We start from the raw sequence: 13,829 nt of genomic DNA, 5'->3' as shown, positions 1-13,829 counted from the left end.
GGAAAAGAAAAGTCAGTGAAATTCCAATTATAAAGAATTATCAAAGTCAATAAAATTTTTGAAAAACTTGATTTGGACAAAACAAGTTTGAAAGTATTTAATTTCCAAATTGATTATTCAACAAATGATTAATAAATAATTTTCATTAAATTATTGCAAAAAAAAATATGTTCTGAATTACAAAAGCATAATAAAACATTATCTTTGGAAAGAAAAGATAAATGAAATGAAATAAAATAGACAATCACAAATTTTATCATCAATAAAAAATCAACATAAACTTTCACAATGAAAAAGAATTATCTTTAAAAGCGCAATTCAAAATAAAATGAAAATCAACATAAAAATGTTTGTCAACATAAAAACACATATTCGAATATAATATTTAACAAACAATTGGCGATTAGATAAAAAAAATACCTCAACAATCAAGCTTGCTTGTGCGTCTCAAATATATTCGTCTTCTTTCATAATTGCTTCTGTTCCAACTTCCATTTCCACAGCCACTGAAGAACTGAAAGCTTGATTGGTGAACTTATCATTTCCTGCTCCACTTGTACCAGCTGTCATGACTTGTTTCATTTGCAGCTTCTCCATTTCAATTGCGGCCTCGCGACTTAATTTCTCGTTTTCTTCCTTTTTCTTTCTTTCTTCTTCCTCTTTATCAATCTTTTTTTCAGCCTCTCTTTCTTTTCTTATCATAAGCCATCTCCATTCCTTTCTTCTCCTCCAATTCTTAACTCTTTTTTCCACACACAACCTTACACATTCTTTCAAATCAAAATAAAATTCATTCGAGGATAAATCTCTTTCCGTTCCTAAAGAATTCATACAGAAAGGGCAGCACATGCAAATTGACAGGATTACATAGATAATAATAATTAGCGATCCAACAATAATAAGTGCTAGCCCGCTTTCAGATAATAAATTACATCCCAACAAAACACATCCGGCAATCAACATACCTGTTCCAAAAAAAAGTACAACTGAGAGGCAATTCAGCATGCATTCGTCATCGATGCAAAACTTTTTGTTGCAAGCAACTCTTTTCTTCTCTTTTCCCCAAACTCGCTTAAATTCAGTTATCACAGCTTTTTGATCTTCATCAAGGCATTTATCGTTTTGAAAAGTGTTATTTTCTATTGATTTCCTGGCAACTTCGCGTTGAACGTCTGTCGAACGTAAAAATGGAGTTTTTTCTTTCTCTGGCTCTTTTACTGCTTTTATCCCTTCCATCAGCTGAGAAAAGAATTGCCGAGAAGGAACACCTTCTTCGTCAATAATTGGCGCAACAAAGCTTAATTCCCATTTATTCTTCGGAGCAGCTGCACCTGGATTTGTAGAGGGATCGCAACTAACTTCGTCTGAAACTGGAACTGAATTATTATTTCCATCAAGATTTGGAGGTGTTGCAGTACATGCGTTAATGTTGTCAGAAGTGGGCAAACTTGGCAATGGAACGGGGTTAACAAATTGAGCCTGAACTTGAGAGACTGCTTTCCAAAATTCTGCCTTTTCTGCAATGCTGAGAGTTTCGGAAAATTCTTCCAAGTCGATTGGCAAAGGCAAAGAAGGCAAGAACTTTGAAAAGAGGCCTATGCATTTATTCTTAAGATCCTCTGGCAAACTCATTGCAAATTCCCTTATTGGTTGCGGGATATTATGTTCAGTTGATTCAAATGATTCTTTATCCATTTTACACTTATTATTTTGGTTAAAGTACACGATCAACGATTATGCTATTGTTATGGGAATTGAAAGAAAATATTAAGGGTTTTGCACATTTTCGAAAAAAAAAAAAAAAAAAAAAAAAAAAAAAAAAAAAAAAAAAAAAAAAAAAAAAAAAAAAAAACATGGTGGATAAAAAGAAAATGTAGATATTCCTGAATCAAATGCAGGTAAATGGGTTTTTTACCGGGACATCAGATTTCTTTTTTTTTATATGATCAAAGTGTTTGTTATGGTATATTATTTATTTCGTAAAGAACAAACAAAACAACAACACTTCATGTTATGGGAGTTATAATAGTTGGCAATTGTTATATGTCTGCATGAATGTGACCAATTTCACTTGTCTGAACTGTTCTAATTGTGGTATATTCAATTCTGCTGCATTCTCTTGAAGACTCCACTGTCTGTGCGCTTGGAACTTGAGAATTGAGTTGGTTGTTCAGTTCCTCAATGGTTGTTCGTGGTAATGCAGTTGTTCTTGAGAAGAGGCTTGTTGTTTCCTGTGAGGCGGAGGCTGGTGGAAATGGTGCATAGGTAGTGGATGGGCAGTTGCAAGCAATAAGTGCGGTTAGATCTTCCTGTCGAGGAGCAGCCAGTGCGTGGGCCATGTTGGATGCAAGGTTGGCTCTAAGGGAGGAGCGCGTTGGAGTGTGAGCTGTCGGCGATAGGCGAGCATGTTTCGCTATAAACACTTCCGGTACTCCCTTCAAGATTAAGGCGGAAATGGCTGCATGCTTGACTGTGTATGGTCTGAACTCCTGTAGGATCCCCACCTGCATCATTCCGAGTTTTGCCAGTTTTCTAATTCCTGAAGTCTTCAGCGGTGAGTGATGCGTCGTGTTCAGAAGAAATGTGTCTCCCGATTCGTAGGTTCTTCGAACTCTTTCCCAAAGGCAGTTGACAGCTCTTGCTGGGCAAATATTCCTATCCACTTCTCCTAAGAAAGGAATTGCAAGATAACTCGGTGGAATGGAAGTTTTCAGGTGGTGTGGAGGTGGATGGCATCGTTGTTGAAAATGGATTTGCTCATCGATAGTTGTTCGAGTTCGTGGAAGCGGCATGCTGTAAATAGCCCTCAAAGCATTATGCACTTAACTGTAAGTTCGTTGAAGGATAGATCAATATTGTTTGGCCGTGAGTCGTAGAAATCGAAAACCAAGGTGGGCGACCACATATATGTGTAAGGTTTTCTTGGAACATGGGAACGGTGGAAGGAGCGGAAGACTGTCTTAAATATTGGGACTTGCCCAATGTCTTCTCCATAACTTATTCTTGAGAATAGAAAAATTGCAGATCTCGTGGCGCACAAGCATGTGTTGGGGAATCCCTTTTCTTTTTATTTGACAAAAAGCATGGCACACCTTCGACACCATTCCACGAAATCTTAAGGAAATTCTCCACAATTTTGCTCAGTTCATGCCTGAGCAAAATTAACGAATCCCAATTTTAAGGCAAACTAAGTTGAAGTCGATACATAATTTTTTGCTTCTGTGATTATTGCGTCGGGAACATTGCTTCTTCGAAAGCCGCAGTTCCACCACTGCTCTCCTTTTTGTGCTACCAGTTGAGTCTTGCTACTAAATAAGGTCCCGGTGGGAGTGATGCTCCCGTCTTCTTTTGACCCGGTCCATCCTTCAAAACCTTGTTCGAATTGTTCCATTTCACACAGGCATAGGTCTGAATTGTACCATTTTGTTGAAGGCATTAAAAAATCTAAAATTCACAAATTATAAATTGTTATAATTAATTGAAACTCAAATTGATCGGAAATAAGCAAATAAACAATGTTGAAAAACATCAAAAAATATAAATGATCAACGTCCCATAATTAAAAATTTTTTTGATCTATCCCGCTGTAAAATACTTTTCATATTTGATATGGGATTTTTTTGACTTCATTGCGTATTTTAAATATTCATGTTTGAAAATAATTGTTATTTATTTTTGTAATCATAAGAATTTTTGATTTTTAATTTTTAGGTCTTTGCAAATGAACACATCTTTTGAAATTGATCATGATTTCAATAAATCATATAAATGCATGTGAGGAAGGAAGATCATTTCGTTCACTGGACGAATTCGTTTACCGGGTGTGTGTGGAATGGCTCAAAAACAACTGGGACAAGCGCTGGTTATTCTTATGGAACTTCAAATGGCGGAACGATTTTCATGTGTGGAAATGCAACGGGAACACTTTCGGTGAGATTTTGTTCGTTCAACAACTGCTATGCGCATTATGATGGTGGAGGAATTATGTGCCGTTCTATCAATTCAATCAAAATCGAAAACAGCTCATTCAATGCTTGTAGTGCCCAAAATTTTTGTGGCGGAGGAATGTTTATTGGCTATATTACAGAACGTGTCGGGATAAGTGGTTGCGAATTCAAGAGTTGCAAGGCGAGTAATTCAGGAGGAGGACTTTGTCTTGTGTCTTTTCAGGTTTCTGGATCCGGATGTTTCGGAACAGAAAGCGGTAAAGGAGAGAGCGCTTGTGTGTTTGAATGCTTATTCACTTCGTGCTCACTTTCAAGCACTAGCGGCGGAGGGATGTGCTGTTTCAATGTTCCAGCTGCATTCAAAATGAGGAGCCTCCAATTTATTTCTTGTTCGGCATATTCATATGGCGGAGGAATGAGATTTGATCCAAACCAACAAACTGCTCCAAGCAACAACATTTATTGCTATTTCTTCTTCTTCCATGATTGCAGTTACACTGATACCACTCCATATGGCCACGATGTGTATTTTTATGATGGAAACAATCTGTTCTCATCGGCCAACCCGTTCCATGAATCATATACAACGAATAGCGATGATACGAGAGTGTGCTATGAATATTATTCAGGCGGTTGGCAATATCAGCACACAGAAAAGAAGGATTGGCTGAAGGAGGGGATGAAGGATCGGTTTGTTGGGGTGGGTGGGAATGACGCAAGCAATCTGTGTGGGATGAGTGAGGCAGCGCCGTGCAAGTCAGTGGGGCATGCGGTGGGGTCGAGCATGGCGCAGCTGAGCTCGACAATCACGTTGCTGAGTGGGAGGCATGTGAGTGAAGGGGCGACGATCAGTGTTGGTGAAAAGAAGATTTCAGTTGTTGGGAGAGGGAAGACAGTGAGTGTGATTGGGACGAGTGCGCTTTCTTTGTCTGCAACAACGCTGTTCAGCGTATCTTCTGGCCAACTGGAGGTGGGTAATGTGGGGATCAACCACAACGCAGCAAGAAGCTCATCGCCGAGTGTGTTTGTGATGCCTGCTGATATAGAAATATTTAAGCTTGCTAAAAAAAGGGATAATCCCAGGTCTGAAGGAGAATCCTATCTTGGAATTGTTATTTGCACACACTTCACCACAGTTACTAATAATAGCTGTTGAGTTAAAAAAAAATAGATTCGAATGCTGCACCACAAATATCGAATCATTCACTTGATAGTGGTGAATAATTTCTGATCCAGGCAGAAGCAATTTTTTGAACTGGCTTTGTGATTTTTTTCCAATTATTTGAATTCCTAATTTATTCATTGCTATTATTTTATCTTTAATTAATAAAACTTTGAAAAAGATGAATAATTGAATTAATTGTTTTTTATTTATGCAAGTTTTTACTAATTCGCACTCATTTCTTTTATAAATGCGTTTACAAACGTAAGCAGCTTTGCAAAGCCAAAATAAAACATGTATACATAGTTATAATCGAGCTTGTTGTGAATCTTTTGTCAAAAACAGGAAAAAAAATAATTTTACACGAACAACAATAAACCATAAACAGCAATGAACGAAAAAAAGGATGAAATGAAAAAAAATCAACAATGCGAGAAAAAATAACAAAGAATGCAAAGTTTTAAATCTCTCTGTAAAACCACAAGGCAATCTTTTGTGAATTTTCGGAGATAACCTCATTCTTCAATACATTGCATCATTTAACTTCTCCCCTTACCTTCATCTTCCTTCTCTTGTTGCAGCAAGTTCCACACCCTCCCAATGTTCTCCATTTCCCTTTTCTTTTCTCGCACTTCCTAATGCCAACTGCCCCTCAACCTCTCTTGTCGAGCATATCTGCTCCATGATGCATATGCCCATCCAGCATCCTTTCCTCCGCTTCATCTTCATCCTCACTCCACAACAGCCTGCCACCCACCATCCTCTCTCGTTTCTTCTGTCTGCTTTTCCCAACTTTTCTCCTCCGAAACACACAGCATCCATCGCTTTCATCAACATCGCCAACAACCTTGCTGAGCGTGGAATCATCACACCCACAAACACTCCTCGCCCCATTTCATTTTCACATCGCAATATCTGCAATCCGCAATTCTTCTTCGTCATCCTCTTCGCCAGACTTTCCATTAATACCAAGCCCAATAACCAAGCGCAAGAATTCTTGACCAACTTTTTCAAACACTCCGCACCTTCCCATTCCTTCCTTCAGTCCCAGCTTCGCTGCACATTCAAATCTCAGTCCATTTGCTTTTATTCTATTCATCTTTCCTAAATACCTCTGAAAAAAGTCTTCCAATCACACCTTTCTTCTTCTTCTCCGTTGTCTCCATTGTTTTATTTGATTCATCAAAATATCTATATTTTCCTCCTGTGCATTCCTCTCATTCATGTTTTTCAAATCCTTTCCGAAAATACTATCTTTTCAACACACATTCCAATCCTTCTTTCCTTTCCTCCTTTCTGAAACCGCGATTCGCCTTTTCCAACATTACCATTGCATTCATAAACAATGAATTGTAGGTTTCATTTATAATCGAAACTTTTTTCAGGAGCCAAATGCAAAATAAATGTTTCTATATTGAAACAACAAAAAAAATAATTGATTTTTTAATAATCTATAATATCAATAAAAATTTATAAATATACCATTAGACATGCATTCATCAACCTGTGTTTTGCATTTCCACTGTTTTACAAATACATTTTTACGTAAAAGTGGATATATCGAGTATTTTCTTATTTAGAAAGAATAATGATAGATCAAAGAATATATAGGTCTCAACTTCCCAAGTTTAACAATAACAATTAAACCTTTTCTTCAAATACAGGATTGAAAAATCGTTTCAAACTCCACAAAGTCTTAGAATTGAATAATAAATATCTTGCTTTTCAAAAGAAAATATTATGGGACATTGATCATTTTTATTTTTTGATGTTTTTCAACATTGTTTATTTGCTTATTTCCGATCGATTTGAGTTTCAATTAATTATAACAATTAAACCTCTGCGTCACCCTAAAAAGCAAAATCATTCGTCAGTCACTTCGTCACTCAGTGTTTTTTTTTTTTATTTTTTTTTTTTTTTAAATTATAAAATTTTTTAAATAATTATTAGATTATATTTTCTATAATTGTGTATTGATTTTGATAATGTTTCAAAAGAGAAAAAATTTATATCGAAACCCATACTTTAATTATCAAAATTCGTTGTCTTGCTTTTGAAAATAGAGAGCACTAAATTCTGTTGAATTTTGGAAGAACTTATAAGGAATGTTATTTGCCAATGATATTAATTTGAAAAATATATTCAAACATCCAGTGTTCCTGTGGAAACAGAAACATTTTTAAAAGATCAATTCTGTGAGAAAAAAAGTGATGGCGTAATTCATTATCTTAGAAAACCGATGTTGAAATTAACAAAAGTTTGATCAAGGTTTTGCAATCTCTTTATCTGTCCATTTTATTGTATTTTATCGTTTTGCTTTTGTTATTTAATACCTTTTATTTTTTGCTTTCAAACATATCCTCAATGCATTGTTCTCGAGTTTTTTCAACTTTATCTTCTTTCTTTTTCATCACTGCCTTTCATCAGCAGTAAACAAAATGCAATAATTTTGATAATTGCGTTCCTGTTTAATGATTATCAATTATCATCTTATTTCAGTTCTTTGCCTCTCAGTTCTTTGACTGCAATTATTTTTCAATTATCATTCTTCTATCTTTCAGAACGAAATTCATTCATGTTGCAGAAGTACATACTCAGCCTCCTCCCCATCGAATAATGCATCTTCTGCGATTGGCGACTTTTTTAAGCCAGGGCGGTGGCATTGCTTTGGAAAGGAAGCGCTCAGCACCTTCGTGAAGTGCGTCTTTGATGCAACCATGGTCTCTTCAGCATTAGCAGCATTCGCAGCAGAGCGCAAACAGTGAGACAACTACTGAAGATCATTGAACTTAAGACTCCATATCACGCACACATTAATGAATAGCTTCACTTTTTTTTTCTAACGCTTATTCAAAATCATTTTCTTCTTTCTGTGCTTTTCATCCTCTTCGATCTTCGTCAAACAAGCAAAAGAATTTCAATTGGAATTTCTGCTCTTCTTTTTCTTCCTCGTCTCCCCCCTTTTCTTTTTCTTTGTAATTGTTGTCGTTTATGTTATCTTTTTTCAATAAATCGAATCGGGGAAAATTTCGGTTTGAAAATTCTAGAAATTTGATGATTTAATTTGTACATTTTCCTTTCATCGTTTGCTTTGTTTTAAGAATATTTTAATAATTGTATTTTATGATACAAACAGTTATGTTATTTGTTTCATTTTTCTTTCTATAATAAAATGATGTAAAGTTGACCCCAACTTCCAATCAATTAAGTGTTTTGAAAGTAATTAATAAAAAGTTGGATAAAGGATATTCCGAGTAATTTGGAACATTGGCATTTTTGTTAAATAATGAATATGACAGAATCTTTCTATTTTCCCAAAGACATTATTCTGATAATTCTATGAATGTTAGAATAAATTTCAATATTTTCAAAAAAACATAAATTCAATGAAATTTTCAACTAATTTAAAAAATCATCTTTTTTTATATTAAAGGTGATAGGGTTTAACGCATTTGCTTCTTCGATGAACACTGAAGCTTCCTTTTCTTTTGCCTCTAATCTGTTGCATAATCCCTTTTTGATAATAAATATTGATCATGATCTTTTATTTTTCATTTTTTTTAATGATGAATTTGGCGCATTCGACTCTTTTGAACATGGCCTTTGTTCCAACATACACATCATTTTATTCCTGGCTTGGAGTTATTCCACCTTGTGATGCTGATCAATCCATGGAAGTTGACAGTTGCATTGATTTTCAACATATCGCGAACAAGTCTGCCAAATTTCGATCGGCTTTGAAAAAGAACAAGCAAGCATACTACAAATTTTATGATAGTGAGAAGAAAAGCGGTGCAGATTCATTTTTCACTGCGATACAAACAGCCGGAGTGGAACCTTCATTCTCTCAAGCAACTGAAGAGAATGACTATTTGGCCAGCACACAGCACAACCGGTTCTACTGAATGAACCATCTCTACGGCATTGGCAGCGACCGCATCGACTTCGGTCGAGCCACTGCGCACTTTGCGAAAGAGGGCACGGAAGATGACTTTCCGAAGCAGGACATGATTGCGCTGGCAGAGCTGTGGAGAGAAGGCTTCGGGTGGCTGGTGCCTGACGGGGAAGCGGTGTTCTTTGCGAAGTGGGAAGACGGAAGCATTTTGGATGAGGTACCGCCGCTGGCTGTGAAGCAAGAGTTTGCGATGCTGCAGACAGAGATGCTTTTTTCGGCAAAGAAGAATTTTATGCTGGGAGTGCTGTTGTACTGTTATCCGTCCTTGTTGAAGGAGAACAGCAGCCTTTTTGAAACGGCAGAGGAAAAGGAAAACAGAACGACTTCCATCAACTCTGTCGCACAGCATGTGGCAAAGGAGCAGAGACAAATTAATTTACAGACAAACAATGTGAAAGAGAGGACAAGCAGAAGAAGAAGGAGAAACAGCGAAAGAAGAAGAAAAAGGCAGAACCAACAAAATTAGAAGAAATAACTTATCTTTCTCTTCTTCTTCCTCCTGATCTGTGCAGGAAACGCTGAGGGGACATTTATACAACACTCATTCTGAGTCTCTTCGATCGAGTGCGCTTTATTCACGAGTAATGATGCAACTGGCGAACCTGCTGAAGATTTTGCCTGCTCACCTCGCACTTCTGTGTGAATGTGTTAATGGTGCATCATACATTGTGACTGATGAGATGGTTGTTGACCACATTCTCGCACAGGAGTTCATTGAGGCATTTGAAAGAGAAAGAAATCAGAAAGAGATGGAGGAAGTTGATTCAGTGAAGGATTCTTATGATGCTTCTTCTTCATGTTCTTCTTCTTCTTCATTATCATCTTCTTCATTATCATTATCTATTTCTTCTTCCGCCTCTTCTTCTTCTTTCGCCTCTTCTTCCATCATCCACAAGCAATACACCCACCAGCAGGCCAAAGAATGGACGTCGTTCTTCTCTCTGCTCTCACTTGCTGACATTGGCATGGCTGATGCGACGGCACTTGCTGGAGACATTTGACTGTCTTCACTCAACTACAGACTCGAAACAGCCAGACGGTTTCTGAAGCAGATGTTACAAGAAGAAGCGGAAGGGGTAGGACATTTGAAGGAGAAAGAGAAGAAGAGAGAAATGACAAATAATGAAGTTGTGGAAACAAAGTGAATATCAAAAGTTGAATTGAAATTTAAATCAACAGCAGGTTGAACGAGAATGAAGGTCAGTTAGCCATTTCAATTTCTTCTTCTTCTTCTTTCACTTCTTTCACTCGTCTTTTCTTCAACCAAAAATAATGAAATGTCAGATCCTTTATTTTCATCTTCATATCTTGTTTGGATAAACAGATGCCTCTATGATATTTTGTCGCTCTTTGGCAACTTCAAAATACTCACTTGTATTTTTCTTTCTTTCTGCATCGTATTCTTTCATGACAGCACCTCCTCCCGCACAGCTTCAAATAATGTGTTTTTCTTCATCTGCGTCCGACTTTTCTTCCTACTCTGATAAATACGTTGCAGAGAAATGAATATCTGTTCCTTGAAGCAAAGATAACTCTATCGGTGAACTTATCTCAAAGAATTCAACAGTCGCTGCACGGATGATAAAGGAGATGTATTTGTTGGAACTAGAAGAAGGAAGTGAAAGCGCAATGAGTGAAGCGGCCAATGCACCAGAAACTATTGCGTAAAAATGCTCAAAGATTGAAGAATGAATGAATGTTTCAATTTTGGTAATAAAATATGAGAAGATATATGTTTATTCGCATGTTAATGATAAACCTGAAATGAAAATGAAAAGAACAAAAAGTTAAATTTTTTATTCGTTATGCAACAAGCAGTTCAAAATGTCAATTGATAAACTCTGACGTCTTTCTCCCACAATTCATCGAGCCCTGGAAAATAATCTTTCACAAAAAAATTAGCTACAAGGAGATTGTATAAGGCAGTATCCAAATGATGAGTATATTTTGTGAATATCGCTTTTTCGAAACATATTGGAATAATAAATGAATGAATCATCTTCAATCACACATTTTTCAGTTTCCTTTTTTTCCAAAAATCTCAGAAACAACAGCAAACAGCCTTCAATTATTTCTCCTTTTTCTTGACCAATAAAACTTTGAAAAGTCTCCCTAAAGCTGCAAACCATCCAACCATGCCAATCTCCAAACACTGCGTCAAAAATTCTGAGCATTGGTTTCTCTTCCAGTTCGAAATTATGAAAATGGATTCTTTTCACTGATCAAAATATCACAAGGCACGTTCCAATATCGTTTTCAACATATCACTCCTCCAGTTTATGCAAATCATCATTTGTTGAGCAACAATATTCTTCCTCCTCATCCATTATGTTGACACTTTTCTGTTGTTCATCAAAATTTGTCTTCTTTTCTTCTTTGGAATGATATACATTATCCGTTGGATTTCTTTCATCAAAATCTTCCATATATTCATCGTCAATTGCTTCGTTTTCTGCACATAACAATCCGAACAGATCTTCATCATACTCTTCGTCTGATTCGTCCGTGCTGCTTTCCATTTCCATTGATAGTGAGCTTATTCGAAGAGTTTCAATGTGATTCAATAAATCTATAAAAATATTATTTGAGCTTTTCTGGAAATTTCGTTGATCATTAACAAAAGGAATCAAACCAAATGCATTATTCATTCATTGAAAAAACTTAAATTCTTTAAATCTTTTGAGTTTCAAAAATTCGCACTTTTCTCAATAAAAATCATTCATGGTGTTTCTGAATAATAAATCCTTTCAAAAATACATCACAAAAGAGATAAAGTGGGCAAGATCATCCAAAAAGTGTTTAATGAGGCAAACTGTGTCTGGATCTTTGATTGACCGAATTAATTCTGTCAAGCATTCATTTTCATCAATTTGGTTTTGCAACATTATTCAAGAACAGTTAGTTTCCAAAATGACAAGTCACTTAAAAATGACGTCAGTGACGGGAAGTGCCAAAATTATCAAAAAATGACAAATGATCAAAAAAAGTGACGATCAAAAAAATCCGAATCTGAAAAAATTAATCAACTTTTCCATAACGAAAAATTTTCAAAAGTTTTATTGATTTCAATTAATTCACAAATTAATTAAAGATATATCGTTATAAAACTGAAACCATTTCAATAATTTAGAAAGAATTATTTTCCAAAATAAATAATAATTCTCGTTCAAAAAAAAGTGACATATAAAATTCAGATTTGTTTGTCACTTTTCAAAAAAATGCTCGTCATTGGCGGGGTGACGAGGAGGTTTAATAACAATTTATAATTTGTGAATTTTAGATTTTTTAATGCCTTCAACAAAATGGTACAATTCAGACCTATGCCTTCTCACAACGTGTTGTCATCTCCATAAGCAGCTGGTTCTAAATCTGGTTCCTCCAAGCTGGAAGCAGAATCACTTCTCTAACGTTTTCTCCCTGAATCTTCTTGATGCATGGAAGAATCAGAGTTACTGGCGGGTGAACCAGAGTAATCGCTGTGCTCCAATCCGCTAAAAGCCAGTCTTTCAACATCGGGCTTCCTGGTCCAAACCAAGTCATTGTTTTCCTGTTTGTCGCGATTGCGGAGGCGTCCTGTTCAATTGTGGGATCCAATCAATGTTCCTGCTCTCTTAATGCTTCGTCTGTGATCTCGTCATCTCCTGCGCGCTGGAATCTTGATGATGCGTCCACGGTCTCGTTCTTTACTCCTGGAAGGTGAACCGCTCTCATCTGAATATACCATTCTGTTGTCATTTGTCGTATTTTCCTAAGCAGAGAAAGGAGATTCGCTCCTGCTGACCAACGATTGATGTCATAGACAACAGTCGTGTTGTCTGATTTTTACAAGACTATGTGAATGTGGAGCCCAAGATAAAGTGGGAGGAAGTGCTTGAGTGCAATTAAGACAGCCAACATCTCCTTGAAGTTGGAGGTTTGGCTTAAAAAGGCCTTGTTGAAAGGTTGGTGAAAGTGGTACAAGTCTCCGTTGATCCTTAGCGTGGCTCCACAAGCCCGGGGTGCCGAATCCATAGTAAGGACCTCCTGGGGTGCTGCGAATGATGTGAAATGTATTTGTTCCTTCTTGGTTAATCTTTTCTTTTATCCGTGTATTTGCTTGATGATCGAGGGGTTGACTCTCATCGTTTTATTCCATCCTTCCTTCTTCACCACTCTGTTGAGTGCCTGGTATAATCTGTTCATTTGAAGCGAAGCGTCTCTAATGACGAACCGTGTGGAACTGATGAGACCTACAAACGATGCAAAGCTCTTGATCCGGACTTCTGCGTTTCTCCTTGCAAGTCTCATCCACCGTTTGCACTCCTTCTACAAGGACCTGCATCTCTCTTGTTCTTGGCTGACTGCACCTCTCTTTGTCCTCCACTTCCATCCGAGAAAGTTGAATGTCTGCCTCAGCTGCAGTTTGCTCTTGTCGAAGTTGACCAACAGTCCAAGCCTTCCAAGCCATGCAGTGATCTCTTTCGTTGCTGTCTGAAGCTTGTTTGGGTCTTGATGAAGCAGTACCATATCATTCAAGAAAGCAAAGCAGCGCAGACCCCATCTGTTTCGTATTTCCTAAGTAACTTTCCTCATAACGCGTGTGAAAATGAGGTGCGCATCCTTGTAGCCGAAGGGCATTCCTTTGAAGGCGCATGTCTTGTCTCTGAATATGAAAGAAAGAAAGTGAATGAAAGAAGGGTGAACTGGAATTAGAAAATTCGTTTGAGACAAATCTATTGTTGTGGAGTGGCCATCCTATTGTATCAACCTTTCCAGTGTCCAATGA

At 36.9% G+C, this 13,829-nt stretch overlaps 7 protein-coding genes across 7 annotated transcripts; 3 read left to right on the top strand and 4 right to left on the bottom strand.

Moving 5' to 3' along the window:
* Positions 1 to 136: 136 nt before the first annotated feature.
* Positions 137 to 1,749, bottom strand: MONOS_11031 (uncharacterized protein). The gene is made up of 2 exons (XM_067863529.1): positions 966 to 1,749; positions 137 to 818 (listed from the first exon to the last, which is right to left on the bottom strand). The coding sequence occupies exons 1-2, from the start codon at positions 1,693 to 1,695 to the stop codon at positions 448 to 450; spliced, it is 1,101 nt and encodes a 366-aa protein (XP_067728922.1). The 5' UTR covers positions 1,696 to 1,749; the 3' UTR covers positions 137 to 447.
* Positions 1,750 to 2,039: 290 nt separating this feature from the next.
* Positions 2,040 to 2,792, bottom strand: MONOS_11030 (uncharacterized protein; the record flags this gene model as incomplete). The annotated part of the gene is made up of 1 exon (XM_067863528.1): positions 2,040 to 2,792. The coding sequence occupies one exon, from the start codon at positions 2,790 to 2,792 to the stop codon at positions 2,040 to 2,042; it is 753 nt and encodes a 250-aa protein (XP_067728921.1).
* Positions 2,793 to 3,768: 976 nt separating this feature from the next.
* Positions 3,769 to 5,103, top strand: MONOS_11029 (uncharacterized protein; the record flags this gene model as incomplete). The annotated part of the gene is made up of 1 exon (XM_067863526.1): positions 3,769 to 5,103. One exon carries the CDS (start codon positions 3,769 to 3,771, stop codon positions 5,101 to 5,103), a length of 1,335 nt encoding a protein of 444 aa, XP_067728920.1.
* A 564-nt stretch (positions 5,104 to 5,667) lies between these two features.
* On the bottom strand, positions 5,668 to 6,072 carry MONOS_11028 (uncharacterized protein; the record flags this gene model as incomplete). The annotated part of the gene is made up of 1 exon (XM_067863525.1): positions 5,668 to 6,072. One exon carries the CDS (start codon positions 6,070 to 6,072, stop codon positions 5,668 to 5,670), a length of 405 nt encoding a protein of 134 aa, XP_067728919.1.
* Positions 6,073 to 9,014: 2,942 nt separating this feature from the next.
* On the top strand, positions 9,015 to 9,530 carry MONOS_11027 (uncharacterized protein; the record flags this gene model as incomplete). The annotated part of the gene is made up of 1 exon (XM_067863524.1): positions 9,015 to 9,530. One exon carries the CDS (start codon positions 9,015 to 9,017, stop codon positions 9,528 to 9,530), a length of 516 nt encoding a protein of 171 aa, XP_067728918.1.
* A 118-nt stretch (positions 9,531 to 9,648) lies between these two features.
* On the top strand, positions 9,649 to 10,065 carry MONOS_11026 (uncharacterized protein; the record flags this gene model as incomplete). Its single annotated transcript, XM_067863523.1, has 1 exon — positions 9,649 to 10,065. The coding sequence occupies one exon, from the start codon at positions 9,649 to 9,651 to the stop codon at positions 10,063 to 10,065; it is 417 nt and encodes a 138-aa protein (XP_067728917.1).
* A 3,197-nt stretch (positions 10,066 to 13,262) lies between these two features.
* Positions 13,263 to 13,697, bottom strand: MONOS_11025 (uncharacterized protein; the record flags this gene model as incomplete). The annotated part of the gene is made up of 2 exons (XM_067863522.1): positions 13,263 to 13,551; positions 13,600 to 13,697. 2 exons carry the CDS (start codon positions 13,695 to 13,697, stop codon positions 13,263 to 13,265), a joined length of 387 nt encoding a protein of 128 aa, XP_067728916.1.
* Between the last annotated feature and the right edge of the window lie 132 nt (positions 13,698 to 13,829).

The sequence above is a fragment of the Monocercomonoides exilis genome (assembly GCF_001643675.1).
Source record: "Monocercomonoides exilis strain PA203 chromosome Unknown scaffold18-1597598, whole genome shotgun sequence".
In the NCBI taxonomy this organism is placed as follows: domain Eukaryota; phylum Preaxostyla; order Oxymonadida; family Polymastigidae; genus Monocercomonoides; species Monocercomonoides exilis.
This window is presented reverse-complemented; position numbering and strand designations above follow the sequence as displayed.